The sequence below is a fragment of the Oncorhynchus keta genome, chromosome 19 (assembly GCF_023373465.1).
Source record: "Oncorhynchus keta strain PuntledgeMale-10-30-2019 chromosome 19, Oket_V2, whole genome shotgun sequence".
Taxonomy (NCBI): Eukaryota; Metazoa; Chordata; class Actinopteri; order Salmoniformes; family Salmonidae; genus Oncorhynchus; species Oncorhynchus keta.
Genome location: NC_068439.1, coordinates 66717170 through 66735444, shown reverse-complemented (window position 1 = coordinate 66735444; position 18275 = coordinate 66717170). Strand labels below are relative to the sequence as shown.

At 40.8% G+C, this 18275-nt stretch overlaps 1 protein-coding gene across 4 annotated transcripts in view; it reads left to right on the top strand.

Annotated features, from left to right (window-relative positions):
* The window catches only part of LOC118397877 (cyclin-dependent kinase 19-like), a 69402-nt gene that overhangs the window by 5534 nt on the left and 45593 nt on the right, over positions 1-18275 (top strand). For all 4 annotated transcript variants that reach the window (XR_008071188.1, XR_008071186.1, XR_008071187.1 and 1 more), the window contains exon 2: positions 5333-5408. Coding sequence is in view for 1 of the 4 variants with exons in the window: in XM_052471111.1 (XP_052327071.1) it covers positions 5333-5408 (76 nt within the window). In the remaining 3 variants the exon portion in view is untranslated. The remainder of the gene's footprint in view (positions 1-5332; positions 5409-18275) is intronic.

Below are 18275 nucleotides of genomic sequence, written 5' to 3'. Positions count from 1 at the left end.
TCTCCAGGCCCAGATGGAGTCCCCAGAGAGTTCTACAAAGCTTTTTGGCCCCAGCTCAGCCCTATCTTCATGCCAATGCTGGAGGATTTTTGCAAAAACAGAGTTCTCCCAGACTCAATGTTGCTCAGTGTTGCTCAGTGTTGCTAAAAAAGGACAAGGACCCCCTATCCTGCTCGTCCTTCCGGCCCATAAGCTTGTTGGATTTCGACTATAAAATAATTACCAAATTGCTCGCCAAAAGACTAAACACTCTTCTTCCCAAAATAATAAAAGCGGACTAAACTGGATTTATTAGAGACAGATACTCTTCTGATAACATTCGCCGTCTTTTTGATATTATTGATCAAGTAAACGCACAGAAGACCCCTGTCCTGCTGGCCTCACTGGATGCTGAGAAGGCGTTTGACAGGATGGAGTGGAGCTTTCTGTTTTCAGTCTTAGAAAAGTTCAATATGGGCCCAAATTTTATTAAATGGATCAAATCACTATACTCTCATCCAAATGCCATGGTGACTACTAATGGACTGAACTCTGACAGATTCCCTTTGGAACGGGACACAAGACAAGGGTGCTTGCTGTTCCCCCTGCTCTACTTGTTGGGGGAAGAGCCTCTGGCCGAGCTGATAAGGAGCAATCCAATTATTATGGGTGTTTCTGCAGGCGGCCTGCAGCACAAGATTTCGCTTCACGCGGATGATGTCATGCTCTACATATCCAACCCTGAGAAATCCCTCCCTCTCATTTTAGACACAATTGCTCAGTATGGCAAGTTTTCAGGTTATAAGATCAATTTTAACAAATCCACTGTCTGCCCTCTCAATATTACACTCACCAGCTCTATGAAGACACTTTGTCCTTTCCAATGGAAAACACAGGGGTTTCAATACCTCGGGATCTTCATAACACCAGATCTGAATAGCCTTTTTAAGGAAAATTATCTTCCACTCCTGGATCGAATCAAGAATGATCTCCAAACCTGGATCTCCCTCCCAATTAGCTTAGTAGGAAGAATTCATGTCATCCGTATGAACGTCCTCCCTAGACTGAACTACTTATTTCAGATGCTCCCATACTATCTCCCAGTTTCCTTCTTCAAAACAACTAACCAAAGCATCACCAAATTTATATGGAGCAATAAAAAACCTAGGATCAAGTTTTCCACTCTATCCAAACCTGAATCTAAGGGTGGTCTTGCCCTTCCCTCCCTTCAATTGTACTACTGGTCTGCCCAAATCCGCAACATGCTAACATGGATCACAAACAGACAAGAGTCAACATGGATTCAGATAGAAGCCCAATCCTGTGGTTCATTGCCCTTAAGCTCAATTATATTCATTAATAACTTTAGTGAAGTGGGCAACATAGTCAAAACCTTTGTGATTTACAGCACCCTACTAGCGTGGAGGGACTGTAAGAAATACCTGGGCATTTCCTCCCAAATATGTTCTCACTCGCTTATAGTAGGCAACCCAGACGTGCCAAAAGCCCTGAGGGATGCCAACTTTAATCTTTGGCATACTCTAGGAATCAGGACCTTTTTAGACCTATTTCATCAGAAAACCACTACACTGAAATCCTTTCAAGAGCTCTGCAGTGAATTCAATGTGCCAAGATCCATTTTTTTTTAAATATCTTCAAATTAGACATGTAATTTCCTCATTTATCTCCAAGAGGAGGTTTAGAACTGAAGTTGAAACCCTTCTTGTCACAGCACAATCCATTAAAGGCAAAATATCTTACATCTATAGACTCCTTTCTGAGAAAGGAGGCTCCTCCTTTACTCCTTTGAAAATAATCTGGGAAAAGGACCTTGGTCTGACTATCAGTGATGAGTTATGGGCGGAGGTTTGCGACAGGGTATACTGCTCCTCTACTAATGTGAAAATGAAAGAATCTAATTACAAATTTTTGTACAAATTTTTATTATACTCCTTTGAGGCTCCATAGAATGAAAACATATATGTCTCCTAACTGTAAAATATGTACCTCTGAAAGTGGAACCTATATGCATGCATACATACTGCTGGACAGAAAATACTAGAGGTACAGTTTGATATGATCCTGTGTATCTATCTCCTTAATGCCCAGCAGGACTTTGTTCTTGATCCTGACAGAGAAAATTTGCTTATGACTATTACATACTTTGCTAAGAAATGTATTCTTCTATTGTGGGCCTCTAATACCCCTCCTATATTTAAAATGTGGATTGACCAGATTGTTGACTTTCTTCCTCTTGAAAAGCTCACTTATGACCTCCACAAGAGACAGCCCAAGTTTGATAGACTCTGGTCTCCACTACTCAACTATATTTCAAACTGGACAGAGTGAACGGGGTGACTAGGGAAATGCGCAGATACATGTTGTGTAAGGTACTGTAAAACCTAAAAACTAATTATTGGCCCATCGTCTCAGCGAATGCTTGAAATAGCTGATAAGAACCTTGATAGTGCTGCTGCAAGTGTTATATATGTTTTTTATTTGTGTTTTTATTTTAACTTTGTTTTTGAGTATGTATGTATGTATGTATGTATGTATGTATGTATGTATGTATGTATGTATGTATGTATGTATGTATGTATGTATGTATGTGTATATATATATATATATATATATATATATATGCACCAAGGAAAATAAATAGATTAAGAAAAATAAGTGTTTTTTTTTACTTTATGTGTCATTTTAATTGTATTTTAATTTTTTCAAGTGTATTATTATAGTTTTTGACTTTTTATTTTTATTTTTTTAAGCCTGTCACATCTGTGAACGTGGAATGTGTTTTGTTGGTTGATTGATTGAAAAACAAGAACTTAATAAAACTTTAAATTGAAAAAAAGAAAAGGGCAATTCCACAAAAACAGAATGATTCTGAGACTCTGATTTTTTTTAACTTTAAAATGTTTGCAAAACAATAAACAATTATTGAAAATTAAACTAACCATACTCTATACACTCTATACTCTATACACAGTGACTACTTTTAACAATTTCCACTGAACATTTTACAAAAACACATTTACAGTGCAGAAACAAAGTTTGGAAACAGAATGACAGCAGTTACAGCTCAAACCGAATTTCTGTTACCAAACTTTGCATATGCACTGTTCTTCAAGGTAATGTGTTTTTGTCAAATTTTCACTGGAAATTGTTGAAAGTAGTCATTGTGTATGGAATTGTATGGTTTGTTAAACTTAGCATTTATTGTTTTTTGTTTGACATACATTTTAAATGGAAAAAGCGGAGTCATAGCATCATTCCGTTACATGGAATTGCCTAGAAACTGAGACATAGCCCAAGCATCATCGTCACCATTATTGTTGCTGATGATGATTTTTCAGTGATGCATGCTTTCAGGGGTGGTGCAGTAGGCCGGGCTTTTTAGTTGCAAATGCTTGCTTTTCAATCCCTTGTAGAGAGTCTAGTTGAACAGCATGTTGAAGAAAACTAATGCGCAGCAGCCGGTCACTGTATTTTGTGATTGCATCTCATGTATTATCATAAAGGCACTGCTAAGGTTTTAATATTAGTTTCATGTGCACCACATAAGACATGAAGAATGATCCATCCTTGCTGGTCAACAATATAAAACACTCCTCATGCAAAGTTTGGCCAAGTAGATGTAAAAAATGTTGTCATATAGAACTGTCAGTGGAACATATTGAGACAATTTAGTTTTTGTTTGTTTTTCCACAAGGTTTTCCCACTGTCTGCAATAAATAGCAGAAGTAGCACTTTGATGAGGTGTGAAGACAAGCTTTCTCTCTGTGAACAGAGAACAGGGAGTGTCTCTATCTTCATATATGTGATTGGGAACATGAATCAGGCTTGTGGCCAGATGAGTGAAGGGGCCATGCAGGCTTGTTGAGAAACCCAATATGCAGCCTTTGGACTGTGCGACAGCCCTACCCACTCTGGACCCCTGCCAGCTCCTCCAGGAATCTCTGGACACTAATCAAATGTGAATGCCCAGAACAGCTGTAATTCACCATCCCCGTTGTGTGGTGGAGCTTATTATGAAAAAGATGTTTGGTGTAAATGGTAAAAAAATAAGACAAATAAATGCAATTGTACCCCTCTACCCCTCCAGCTCACATTGTGTTCCTGTGTTTGTCTGTGCATTAGCACTTTTTGGACTTGGCAGTCCTCTGTGTTGTGTGTTGTTCATGATAATACAGTGTTATGTTTATAGGGCATGATAAGTTAGAGTGGTTGTTTGTCTGTCTTCTGAGTCCATTGCTTAATTAATCAGAAGGCGGAGATGGCTACAGTAAATTCATATTCATGAGCAATCAAGGCTGTTTTATCACAGACCTCAACATCCATTAAAACAGTGTTGAGGCTAAGTCAAAATCAGATTTGAGATAGTAGTGTCTGAAACCTCCAGCCTGAAACCACCGCTATTGAATGCCCATTACCCATTCTTATGTAGGCCAGTTGGTGATGTCATGTTTGATGTAGGTACCACACACACACACACATACAGACACAGATTCTCATTAAACAAATGAGCTTTTTTTGTACATATTTGGTCTTCATTCTTATTTTTTTTGACCTTTTCACAAATCTTCTGCAAGAAGTAAGCTATACAACAGGCCATGTTTGTAATGGCTCAATAATATTTTCTGGCGAGTCAATGTTGGGGTAATTTCCCTTTCTAGGAGGATACTGCTTATCTCAGATAATCCATAGTTCCCTACTTCACAGTGTGCTGATGTCCGTGTGCACACCACAATACGTCTAACATTTCTACATGCCTTCAATGCCTTTTTCCACCACCAACAGATTTTTACAAGGGCACATAAATACCCTCAGAATGTCAAGAAAAAAAGCCCTGGGATTTGTCCTGACACTGCATTTATTAAATAAAATCCTATTTCAAATCCATTCTGATTATGCACTGCGTGTGTTATGAGAAGGAACAACGACCAGCTCGGTGTGAAGGCTATGATGAAGCCAGAGCATGTGTTTGCATTGAGGGGGGTGGCGAAATGCAGGGTGGATAGATAATTATGCTTGTTCTGGGGAGAGGCTGCACTCAAAAACAGAGCATGCCTGTGGAGAGGGTATAACTGTCTTCTTCTGCCAGAGGATATTGATAATGGCAGGGATTCTACTGTTCCATTTGAACAAGTCAAGCAAGAGCAGTCCATCTCCATCATTTTCATATCCCCTGTTCTATCTTACTGTTGCTCATAAACACACAACATTCAATACCTGAAACAGTATTTCACTAATCTATGTTGTTCAAGAAGGTGAGTTTGCGGTGTTGTTACATACTTGCCAAATAAATAAATTGATGTGCTGATATTTCCCCTTGTCTCTTTCTTTGCAGGGAAGATGAGAAGGAATATGCACTGAAACAAATTGAAGGCACTGGAATATCGATGTCTGCTTGCAGGGAAATCGCTGTAAGTTAAGATACTGCTTAAAGGCGCTGATTTGTCCTTTATTTAGTCCTTTCTCCTATCAATGCTATTTTCCTTTCTTACTGTGCTTTCTGTCTCCTACAATAAGGTCTTATGTGTAGTTGCTGCATCATGCCATCACTTGGCTCTAGCCTCAGCTGATGCTATATAAACGAGTAGAGACCTAAGAACTGTTCTAAGAACTGTTCTACTTTGACTGTAGAGTGTAATCCTGCACCGATGTGCTTCCAGGATTGTACTAGCCCAGGAGTTGTATCTGCGTGGTGCAGTGTTCCTAATGGCTGAGGCATAAGCAACAGAGACATCACCATGGCCATGTAAACATGATATATACCAGTACTCAAGTGCTTGGCAAGATACACATTGTAGGAGAACAATAAAGGTCTGCACATTTTATGGCTCCCATATATCTGCTGTATAGAGTTCAGGCCTTCAATATGTTAACCAATACGATCTCTCTGCAAATAGATAAACACACACAAACATGTGCCCTTGTGAATAGGCCATCCACCCAGCTACTCTTTGCTTACACTCAGCTGTCACTTTTCATTTTTCACGTGCTCTTTAGGTTATTCCTAACCCAGTGTTAACCTTTTACACTGGTGGGAATTGGCCCATATGGATAGGGCTAAACTGAAATGTTTCTTAAATAGAACATATGAAAAGCATATGCATAACCATGGTATCAATTTAAAGGGCACAGTTTTGAGATTATGGGGAAATGATAATACCAAAGTTGAGGACACAACAGTTCACAAGACTGAATCCAAACATTACACTGGTGATTTTATGAGCATTTTACATTTACTGTACTTTTCACCGCATTTGCTGATAACGAAATCTGAAAATACTCTGGATATATATTCAGTTACGTGATAAGACTATTCCTGGAAAATGTGGAGTAGGAGCACGATAAGACAAAAGAAGGACTTGAGTGACGACGAACTGGTCTCCTTGTGGTCACACACCTCTCCACAGTGTGCACAGTTCCTAAGCAGTTTTAATGCACTTTTCAATTATAAGGTGTTTTTTTTTTGCTCTCCTAGCTGTGCCATTGAGGAACCAGGACAAGCACACTGGTAGTTATGTTGTTTGGAACAACAGCAGCCCATCATAAATCACAATCTGGATCAGATGGGTATCATTTGAAAGCTTGTTCTGTTGCCAACATGACTAGCTACGTTATACAATACAATCTTACAGTGTTAGGCTTTCACAGGGCAATTCAGAGAAACAGATCATCATTTTGGTGCACATAGAACGGAGTCATGCGTGCATTCAGGTGCGTGTATTCAGGTGACACTGTATATGACATGACTTTTATGATTTGGAGATGTGAAGAGCATATATGGATTCAAGGGTGGTCGGTCTGGCTTGTATGACATCAAAGCATATTTATTATGATCCTCAACATCTCATCTTTCAAAATACATTGAATCCTCTTAAATTAAAGTATTTCCCTCACTCAAACAACAAAAAACCTATACAGCGCTGTGAAGTGCAGGGCTTGAGTGCTGATGTCTTGTATAGCATGTTACTGTACAGTCACTACGTTCCAATGTAGGCGTTTATCAATGGCCAAATCTGCCATTTTCAACCCGTATATAGGTACAAGTGTAAAGGGTTAAGCAATAAGCAGTCCAAGAACACATACTGCGTTGGTTTACTTTCAGCGCTAGTGTAGCCTTATCTAAAAACAGGAAGGCAGATACTCTTTAAGTGTACATGGGGATTATTGCTAACACATAATACTGTAGGAGAGTGTTATTAGGCTATTTGTGCTGAGAGGTGAGTGTCATCTGAAGCCATACCTGTGTGTCATTCATCTAGTTCTCTGTGAGGAACAGCAGATCGTCAGAATGTGGTCCTTGTGACAGGTGAGCTGACTGGGTTATTTAATGTTACAGTATGTACGTCAGTTTTCCACCTACCAACTTCTCTGGGAATGTGCAATGTGATCCACTCATTGTCAGAATGTTGTATTGTGGTACACTAGTTGTTGCGGTGTGTTTCTACCCACAATACAGCCAAACTTAATCAGTGGATGATGATTGACGACCCACTGTGAAAGTAGATAGAATGTGTATATTATTGTTTGGCTGACTAATCTTAAAGAATAAATGGTTATTGGTGGGGCGGGACACAATATTAGTGCTCTATAGACTGTCAACAGAATAGTTCATTTCATCTCCATTTGGAGGTAAGGTAAATTAAGGAGTCTTAATTTGAACAGAGGTGTAGGTGTGTGTTGGTTACAAACCGCTGCCTCAGCTCTGACTGCACAGTACTGCAGAAATGGACTGAATGCCTGGATGAGGTCCATCTGGCCCTGTCTACAGAAAGTAAATATGGGTGTTTAGTTGTTGATCTGACCCAGTATTGGTCGTCTAGCTAGCGTGTCTAGTCTGTTCTGCTTCCACAACACACCTATCCCTGTCTCTCTCCACGGTGGATCCAATCATCCTGGGCTATGATCATGTGTAACCGACTCGGTTACTGCTCTGATGTTCTCTCTCTCCTGGCGCTGTCCTCTAGTTTGTGCTACAGCAGACTGAACTGTCAGAGAGCACAGAGTTCTGACCCCACGGACAATTATTCCTTCATGTGATCTCTGATTCTTATTCATTGTACTATAAACTGTTGTATTAGTCAGCCCTGTGTCACCACTGGCTGGCTTCCCCTCATGGAAAGGTGACTCATGACTTTCATAACTTGTAATGCTGTTGATGCTTTTAACACGATGCTGCAAAATTGCCCACAGGTCAATTCATGAATTTCAATTGCTTTTTGGCCTTGCTATGGGACTGACCCAGACCCAGTGGATGCCCTCGCCCAGAGGGGAATGGAGGAAAGCAGTGGCTCTATATCAGAAAACAAGTGTTTTCAGGTAGCTGTGGCTCTGCATCAGAAAACAAGTGTTTTCAGGTAGCTGTGGCTCTGTATCAGAAAACAAGTGTTTTCAGGTAGCTGTGGCTCTGTATCAGAAAACAAGTGTTTTCAGGTAGCTGTGGTTCTGCATCAGAAAACAAGTGTTTTCAGGAAGCTATGGCTCTGCATCAGAAAACAAGTGTTTTCAGGAAGCTATGGCTCTGCATCAGAAAACAAGTGTTTTCAGGAAGCTATGGCTCTGCATCAGAAAACAACTCCGTAGATCTCTACGGAGTTGAGTTGAGACGAGTGTCTAACATAACATAACACTATTAGCTAGAAAGGTAACTCCAAACACATTTTCACTAATAGCAGCTGTTTAGCTGGTTAAACAAAGGTTAGCCGTGTGTTGGCAAGGATGTATGTCCAAGTCAAGACATCTTATCAGCAGCCAGTGGCACTTGCCACACTGCTAGCCTATTCGCCGGTGCTTTTTCAAAGCCTATGTCAGATATTCCAGTGAGTGTAATTGGCTCAAATGAGTGTAATTTGCTCACAATTAGGAGTTGAGAAATGAGGTTCACATCATTAGAAAGAAGATATTATCTTATTTTCTACTCTAGATATGTAGTTCAAAATTAGTTTATTCTGTTGTTGATAGCGATATATATATATATGTTTTTGGTGACATTTTCACCTGAACAAAAGGAATATCTATGTAAGAATACTGTTCATGGACTTCAGCTCACATTCAATACTATAGTCCCCTCCAAACTCAGGACCCTGGGACTGAACATGGATCGTGGACTACAGGAAACAGAGGGGCGAGCACGCCCCATCCACATCGATGGGGTTGTAGTGGAGTGGGTTCGAGAGCGGAGTTGAGTTGAGGAATTAACATGGTCCACACACACCCACACAGTTGTGAAGAGGGCACGACAACACCTCTTCCCCCTTATGAGGCTGAAAAGATTTGGCATGGGCCCTCAGATCCTCAAAAAGTTCCACAGCTGCACCATTGAGAGCATCTTGACTGGCTGCACCATTGAGAGTCAACTTCAAGGCTTCTGACTGCAACGCGCTACAGAGGGTGGTGAATACGGCCCAGTACATCATTGGGGCCGAGCTCCCTGCCATCAGGATCTATATATCAGGCAGTGTTAGAGAAAGGTCCAAATTCAAAGACTCCAGCCACCCAAGCCATAGACTGCTCTCTCTGCTACCGCACAGGAAGCAGGACCAGTGCTGGAACCAACAGGACCTTGAATCGCTTCTACCCACAAGCCATAAGACTGCTAGACAAGACTGCTAGATATCAAATGGCTTCCCAGACTATCTACATTGACCCTTTTGCACTAACTCTCTTGTATTGACTCTATGCACACACACTGGATTCTACCCACACACTCACACATACTTATACTGTCACCCCAACACACACATATACTGTACACACACACACACACACACACACACACACACACACACACACACACACACACACACACACACACACACACACACACACACACACACACACACACACACACACACACACACATACACATACACATACACACACAAGCACTACATACTCAACTCCGTAGACATATCGCTGGAGTTGAGTTTACTCAGCTAGTTTCCTGGTAAACCTGGTCATTATGTTCTTCTACTATCTGATCTCACATTATGTCTCCTTCCCCTGGAAGTTGATAATAGCACATGATAACATTCATGTTCTCAAAGAATGCATCCAGATGGGTCTAGTTAGGTGATGGAACCCCAGAATGTGGACCCTAGCCCCGAAAGTCCAGGGAAGGGAACAGCTGTCAAGGAAAGGCGTCAGTCAGGGGCGCCAGAGCTCAGTAGTGGAATACAGGTGAAGCCGGATGTGAGCAGTGCAACAGGAGGCTCTCACCATCAGACCAAAACACCTAGAGGGTCGCCAGCTGAAGTTAAGAGCCACAATAAATTGATTTTGCTCAAAGTCTCTCAGACCAGCTTCGCTTAAACAGAACAATAGACTCTTTGTGTCACCAACAACCCCCCGGTCGCCCATAAACTCTAACTGTGCTAGAGTTTAACGTTTGGCATGCCACATTCACGACTGACCTGAGGGAGGCTTTTCTTCCATGTGTTATTGGTTTTGTGCATTCAAATGGCTTGAGGATCTTTTTGACTTTTTCCGTGTTGGTATGTCCCTTCAGAAGTTGTGGGAAAATCATTACGTGCAAAATAGTTTAAGAACTGAATGTACTGTACCTTTTTGAAATTGATCGATCTTTCGAAATAATTTATACAGGCTTTTACATAATGTGTTGGGTAATGTTTCCTCACCTGTAGTCGTTTTGGGGTAATGTGTTGACATGAAACCAGATTACATGCATATTCATTGTATTGAATTAGGCAGGGCCCTGCAACTCATCTGGATCAAAGGATCCACATGTCACCATTGCACTGTGCACTGCCATTGAGCTGGTTGTTGAAAGAGAGCTTAAAGCAGCTGGTTGCGTAATGTATTCTAGACCAGTCAGGGAGGATTCAAGTTCAACCTCGCTCACCCCTTAAACCACTGTGACAAAGCAGACCATGTTCAGATAAAAGGCTTCAAAAAGTATACTGAGCTGTTGAGGCATGTACTAAATGAAGGCCTCAGAGTGCTGTGAGCCTTCCTAAAGAACAAATGCTCACTTTCACTCAGGTCAGTTTATAATTTTTACATTTGAGTAATCTATCTTATCCAGAGTAGCTTACAGTAGTGAGTGCATGCATTATCCGTACTGGTCCCCCGAGGGAATCGAACCCACAACCTTGGCGTTGCAAGCACCATGCTCTACCATATGTTACCTTTGTCTATGTAGTTGAAGGGGTTTCTCAGTGAGTTCTCAGGCTTTTTTCGCTCACAACTTTTACTAGATACAGTAGTAGCATTGTATTAAACATATCTTTAGACGTGTCATTCTCTGTTCTCTCTCAAACTCAGTCAGTGTTGGAAGATTCTCGGAATCAGGAGGGAATAAGCAGGACGTCCGGAATCCTCCAACCAGGATTTCTGGAAAACCATGCAATTTATTGAAAGTTCCCAGAATTTTGCAACCCTAAGGCCTTGTCAAATCAAATCAAATTGTATTCATCAAATGCTTCGTAAACAACTGGTGTGGACTAACAGTGAAATGCTTACTTAGGGCGCTTCCCAACAATGAAGAGAGATAGAAAATAGAGAAATATTAGAAAAGTAAAACACGGGGATCACGTGACCCTTGAACGAGATGGCCGCATGAACTAAGAGCTCCGCACAAGTAGTTTCCAATTCCTAATCTTACCTCCACTCCAAGTTCAAACTCATTTAGCTTTAGTAAGAAAAAGTAATGGCGGCTACAAAAGGCAACACTACAGGTGACATTTTTACCCGGACTCGAGTATTAGCGACGGAAAAAGCCTCCAAGAAGAAGCTAGCTTCAGAAAAAAATAGCGCCATTAGCCAGGAGCAAGAGAACGAGGCACAACGAATGCCAACCTCGCACTCTGTCGAAGACATCCTTTCTGAGTTGAGATCCCAACGTACAGAACTAAACACCAAATTAGATGCCATTAACTCTCAGCTCAGTGCGATAGGGGGCAAGGTGACAATCCTGGAAAACGCTTTGCCTGACATCAACAACAAGATAACCATAAACGCGGGGCGCCTGGACGAGGCAGAGGGGCAAATCCTATCAATGGAAAACTTATTGATAGATGCCATGGAAACAATAGCATATGCTAAAAAGAAAATCGAGCATCTGGAAGAGAAAACAGAGGACCTGGAAAACAGGGGGCAAAGTAATAATTGTGTTCTATTCAATCTGGGCGAAAAAGAAGAGGGAAACATGCCACTGATCCGCTACCTACAAGACAAACTTCCCGAGTAGCTTCACCTGCCCACCGACAGGCCCATAGAACTCGAGAGAGCTCACCGAGCACTGAGGCCCCCTCCAGCAGCCAGACAACCACCGCGCCCAATCACCATACGTTTCCTGAGATTCACCGACAAGGAACGAGTCCTACAGGCGGCGAAAAACAACACCATCACAGTGGGAAACGCCAAACTCGCTTTACACATGGACCCGTCAGCTGGAATACGCCGAAAGCGCCGAGAATTTGACGAAGTGAAGAAATACTCCATTGACGAGGCATCTTCAGGGGATTCAAATACCCAAACGAGCTCAGGATCCTTCACCAAGGAGCCTTGCGACACTTCAAAACTCCCGAAGAGGCAAAACGTTTTTTGAAAGACAATCCTGGCCAATGAGAAACAGACCAATGACTAAATGCGATTAATGCCATTATTAAAGGAGGTAAGACAACATATAGCCGATATCCAGAGACCCACCCCCTAAATGTCATTATAGCCGTCCAATTTATATTTAATTTCCTTTAACTGAGAGGGATGGCCTGTATAGCCTAACCTAGGCCTACTAATGTTTCAGCCTACTTTTATTTCCCTGTTTTTTTTGTTGTTGCTACTATTACCTGGGGTTCCCTATGTCGCTTGGGGGAGGTATATGTAGGCTGGGCTATTGATTTTATTTTTCTACCCTCTTTTACTGTGGTCTGGACGAGGGCAACTGTGTTATTTATTCAATGCGGGGTGGAGAGGATGAGGCATTTCTTTGGTGGGGAGAGGGAGACGTGCGTTGCTTACTGTTCCCGGTTTTTGTTTTATTCGGAACACAGAATTGAGAATGAGCGGGGGGGGGGTAATAGATCCAACGGGATGTGTCGAGTTGTTTGGGAACTCGGTTGGGGTGTTCAGAGATTATTATTTTATGTACACCATTTATTTTCCTTTTATGTGAACGCAGCTGTAACTACTATCCACTCTTACCCAGCGATGACTTGCACTAAAGTTTTATTACTGTTCGATGACGATGACTAGTACCTTAAATCTATTGACATGGAACTGCCATGGTCTAGGGCATGCAATAAAACGGAAAAAGATACTATGTGCTCTAAAAAAGGAAAAAGCAGATATCGCGCTATTACAAGAGACACACCTCTGTGATGCTGAACATGCCAAACTCCGCAGAGCTTGGGTGGGACAGGTGTATTTCTCATCTTTCAAATCAAACAGTAGAGGCACAGCCATACTTATCCATAAAAATGTTCCATTCATAATTGACAAAAACATATCTGATCCGGAGGGGAGATGTATTTTGATAACTGGGTCACTATATGGTCAACCAATTACTATATTCAACATATACGCCCCTAACACAGATACTCCTGCCTTCATGTAAAAAATTATAACCCTGTTCAATGAGCATGGTGTCTCCTTTGGCGTGGTGGCCGGAGATTTTAATTGTACCCTTAACCCAACCCTAGACAAATCATCTCATGTTCCCACCACAAATCCTAGATCTGCAAAGATGTTGAACTCTCTTACTAAAGAGATGGGACTGATAGATATCTGGAGAGAGAATAATAGCTCATCTATGGACTATACATACTACTCTAATGTCCATAACACCTACTCCCGTATAGATTACATTTTTATCCCAAAGAGTTTCATAAATTCAGCCACTTGAACAATCGGACGCATAGCACTTTCAGATCACGCCTTTGTCCACCTCCGCTTTGACCTCTGCAAAAACATCCCGAGGTCAAAGAGCTGGAAATTCAACACCTCCATGCTATCAAATGACGAGTTCCATACATTGGTAACTACATGGATAGACAACTACACACAAGACAACAAAGATTCTCCTGTTTCTCCGGCCACAATGTGGGATGCTGCTAAAGCCACACTAAGAGGTCATCTAATTGCATATGCTTCCTCTAAGAAAAAAAGCAATGGAAGCACACAGGCTAGATCTTGAGAGGGAGCTGGATTGCTGTGAAAAAATACATAAACAATCCCTAGACAGCACCTCCTGGAGTCATCTTAAAGCAGCCAAAGCCAAACTGAATTTGGACTACACTCGGGAGATGAAAAAAAAGTTTTCTTTACTAAACAGAAATACCATGAGTATAGCAATAGGCCCAGTAGATTGCTTGCTTACCAATTAAAAAAGGAGCAGTCAGAGCGTACAATCATGGCTATCCGAACAACAGAGGACGAGGTCACATGACCCAAAAAAGATCAATTTAACTTTTCATGATTTTTACTGCAAACTATATACCTCTGAGAGAAAACACACGGAGGCAGAACTCCACTCTTTCCTAGAGGGAATCTCGCTACCTAAACTATCAGAGACCGACCAGGAAGATCTCAACTCCCCCTTCACTCCTGAGGAGATCCTGGAGGCAATTACCTCCATGCCACCTAATAAGTCCCCAGGCCCAGATGGATTCCCCAGAGAGTTCTACAAAGCTTTTTGGCCCCAGCTCAGCCCTATCTTCATGCCAATGCTGGAGGATTTTTGCAAAAACGGAGTTCTCCCAGACTCAATGCACACAGCTCGCATTACAGTGTTGCTAAAAAAGGACAAGGACCCCCTATCCTGCTCGTACTTCCAGCCCATAAGCTTGTTGGATTTCAACTATAAAATAATTACCAAATTGCTCGCCAAAAGACTAAACACTCTTCTTCCCAAAATAATAAAAGCGGACCAAACTGGATTTATTAGAGACAGATAGTCTTCTGATAACATTCGCCGTCTTTTTGATATTATTGATCAAGTAAACGCACAGAAGACCCCTGTCCTGCTGGCTTCACTGGATGCTGAGAAGGCGTTTGACAGGATGGAGTGGAGCTTTCTGTTTTCAGTCTTAGAAAAGTTCAATATGGGCCCAAATTTTATTAAATGGATCAAATCACTATACTCTCATCCAAATGCCATGGTGACTACTAATGGACTGAACTCTGACAGATTCCCTCTGGAACGGGGCACAAGACAAGGGTGCTCGCTGTCCCTGCTGCTCTACTTGTTGGGGGCGGAGCCTCTGGCAGAGCTGATAAGGAGCAATCCAAGTATTATGGGTGTTTCTGCAGGTGGCCTGCAGCACAAGATTTCGCTTCACGCGGATGATGTCTTGCTCTACATATCCAACCCTGAGAAATCCCTCCCTCTCATTTTAGACACAATTGCTCAGTATGGCAAGTTTTCAGGTTATAAGATCAATTTTAACAAATCCACTGTCTGCCCTCTCAATATTACACTCACCAGCTCTATGAAGACACTTTGTCCTTTCCAATGGAAAACACAGGGGTTTCAATACCTCGGGATCTTCATAACACCAGATCTGAATAGCCTTTTTAAGGAAAATTATCTTCCACTCCTGGATCGAATCAAGAACGATCTCCAAACCTGGATCTCCCTCCCAATTAGCTTAGTAGGAAGAATTAATGTAATCCGTATGAACGTCCTCCCTAGACTGAACTACTTATTTCAGATGCTCCCATGCTATCTCCCAGTTTCCTTCTTCAAAACAACTAACCAAAGCATCACCAAATTTATATGGGGCAATAAAAAACCTAGGATCAAGTTTTCCACTTTATCAAAACCTGAATCTAAAGGTGGTCTTGCCCTTCCCTCCCTTCAATTGTACTACTGGTCTGCCCAAATCCGCAACATGCTAACATGGATCACAAAGAGACAAGAGTCAACGTGGATTCAGATAGAAGCCCAATCTTGTGGTTCATTGCCCTTAAGCTCAATTATATTCATTAATAACTTTAGTGAAGTGGGCAACATAGCCAAAACCTTTGTGATTTACAGCACCCTACTAGCGTGGAGGGACTGTAAGAAATACCTGGGCATTTCCTCCCAAATATGTTCTCACTCGCTTATAGTAGGCAACCCAGACTTGCCAAAAGCCCTGAGGGATGCCAACTTTAATCTTTGGCATACTCTAGGAATCAGGAACTTTTCAGACCTATTTCATCAGAAAACCACTACACTGAAATCCTTTCAAGAGCTCTGCAGTGAATTCGATGTGCCAAGATCCCATTTTTAAAAAATATCTTCAAATTAGACATGTAATTTCCTCATTTACCTCCAAGAGGAGGTTTAGAACTCAGTTGAATGAAGTTGAAACCCTTCTTGTCACAGCACAATCCATTAAAGGCTAAATATCTTACATCTATAGACTCCTTTCTGAGAAAGGAAGCTCCTCCTTTACTCCTTTGAAAATAAACTGGGAAAGGACCTTGGTCTGACTATCAGTGATGAGTTATGGGCGGAGGTTTGCGACAGGGTATACTGCTCCTCTACCAGTGTAAAAATGAAAGAATCTAATTACAAATTTTTGTACAAATTTTATTATACTCCTTTGAGACTCCATAGAATGAAAACAGATATGTCTCCTAACTGTAAAAGATGTACCTCTGAAAGTGGAACCTATATGCATGTATTTTGGAGCTGTCGAGAGATTGCCAGATTCTGGCAATCTGTACATAGTGCTGGACAGAAAATACTAGAGGTACAGTTTGATATGACCCCGTGTATCTATCTTCTTCATGCCCAGCAGGACTTTGTTCTTGATCCTGACAGAGAAAATTTGCTCATGACTATTACATCCTTTGCTAAGAAATGTATTAATTATTCTATTGTGGGCCTCTAATACCCCTCCTACATTTAAAATGTGGATTGACCAGATTGTTGACTTTCTTCCTCACTTATGACCTCCACAAGAGACAGCCCAAGTTTGATAGACTCTGGTCTCCACTATTCAACTATATTTCAAACTGGACAGAGTGAACGGGGTGACTAGGGAAATGCGCAGATACATGTTGTGTAAGGTACTGTAAAACCTAAAAACAAATTATTGGCCCGTCGTCTCAGCGAATGCTTGAAATAGCTGATAAGAACCTTGATAGTGCTGCTGCAAGTGTTATATATGTTTTTTTTTTTTTTTTTTTTTTTGTGTGTTTTTATTTAAATTTATTTTTTGAGTACGTGCACGTATGTATGTGTGTGTGTGTGTATGTGTGTATGTGGGTACGTATGTAGGTACGTATGTATGTATGTATGTATGTATGTATGTATGTATGTATGTATGTATGTATGTATGTATGTATGTATGTACCAAGGAAAATATATAGATTATGAAAAATAAATGCTTTTATTTGACTTTATCATTCATTTTAATTGTATTTTTATTTTTTCAAATGTATTATTATTTTTTGACTTTTTCTTTTTTTAAAGCCTGTCACATCTGTGAATGTGGAATGTGTTTTGTTGGTTGATTGAAAAACAAAAATAAAGTAAAACTTTAAATTGAAAAAAAAAAGAAAAGTAAAACACGTAATAATAAAAGTAATAATAGAAACACAATGAGTAACTACAACTTGGTTATATATAAGGGGTATCAGTACCGAGTCCATGTGCAGGGGTACGAGGTACTGAGGTAGATATGTACAGTGCCTTCAGAAAATATTTACACCCCTTTACTTTTTCCAAAAAATATTGTGACACAAAGTGGGATCAAATGAATTGAATTGTAATTTTTTGTTAACGATTGATACAATATACTCTAATATCAAAGTGGAAGAAAAACATTTGTAAAACATTTATGAAAAATAAAACACTAATATATCTTCTTTACGTAAGCATTCAACACCCTTTGTCAATACTTGTTAGAATCATTGTTTGCAACGATTACAGCTGTGAGTCTTTCTGCCTTAGTCCCTAACAGCTTTCCATACCTGGATTGTGCAACGTTCGCCATTATTCTTTTCAAAATTATTCAAGCTCTTTTCAGGTCTTGCCATAGATTTTCAAGTAGATTTAAGTCAAAACTGTAACTCGGCAACTCAGGAACATTCACTGTCTTCTTGGTAACAACTCCAGGGTAGGTTTGGCCTTGTGTTTTAGGTGATTGTCTTGCTGAAAGGTGGATTCATCTCCCAGTGTCTGGTGGAAAGCAGATTGACCAGGTTTTCCTCTAGGAATTTTCCTGTGCTTAGCTCCAATCTGTTTTTTTTAATACTTAAAACTCCCCAGTCCTTAACGATTACAAGCATACACATAACATCATGCAACCACCACTATGCTAGAAAAT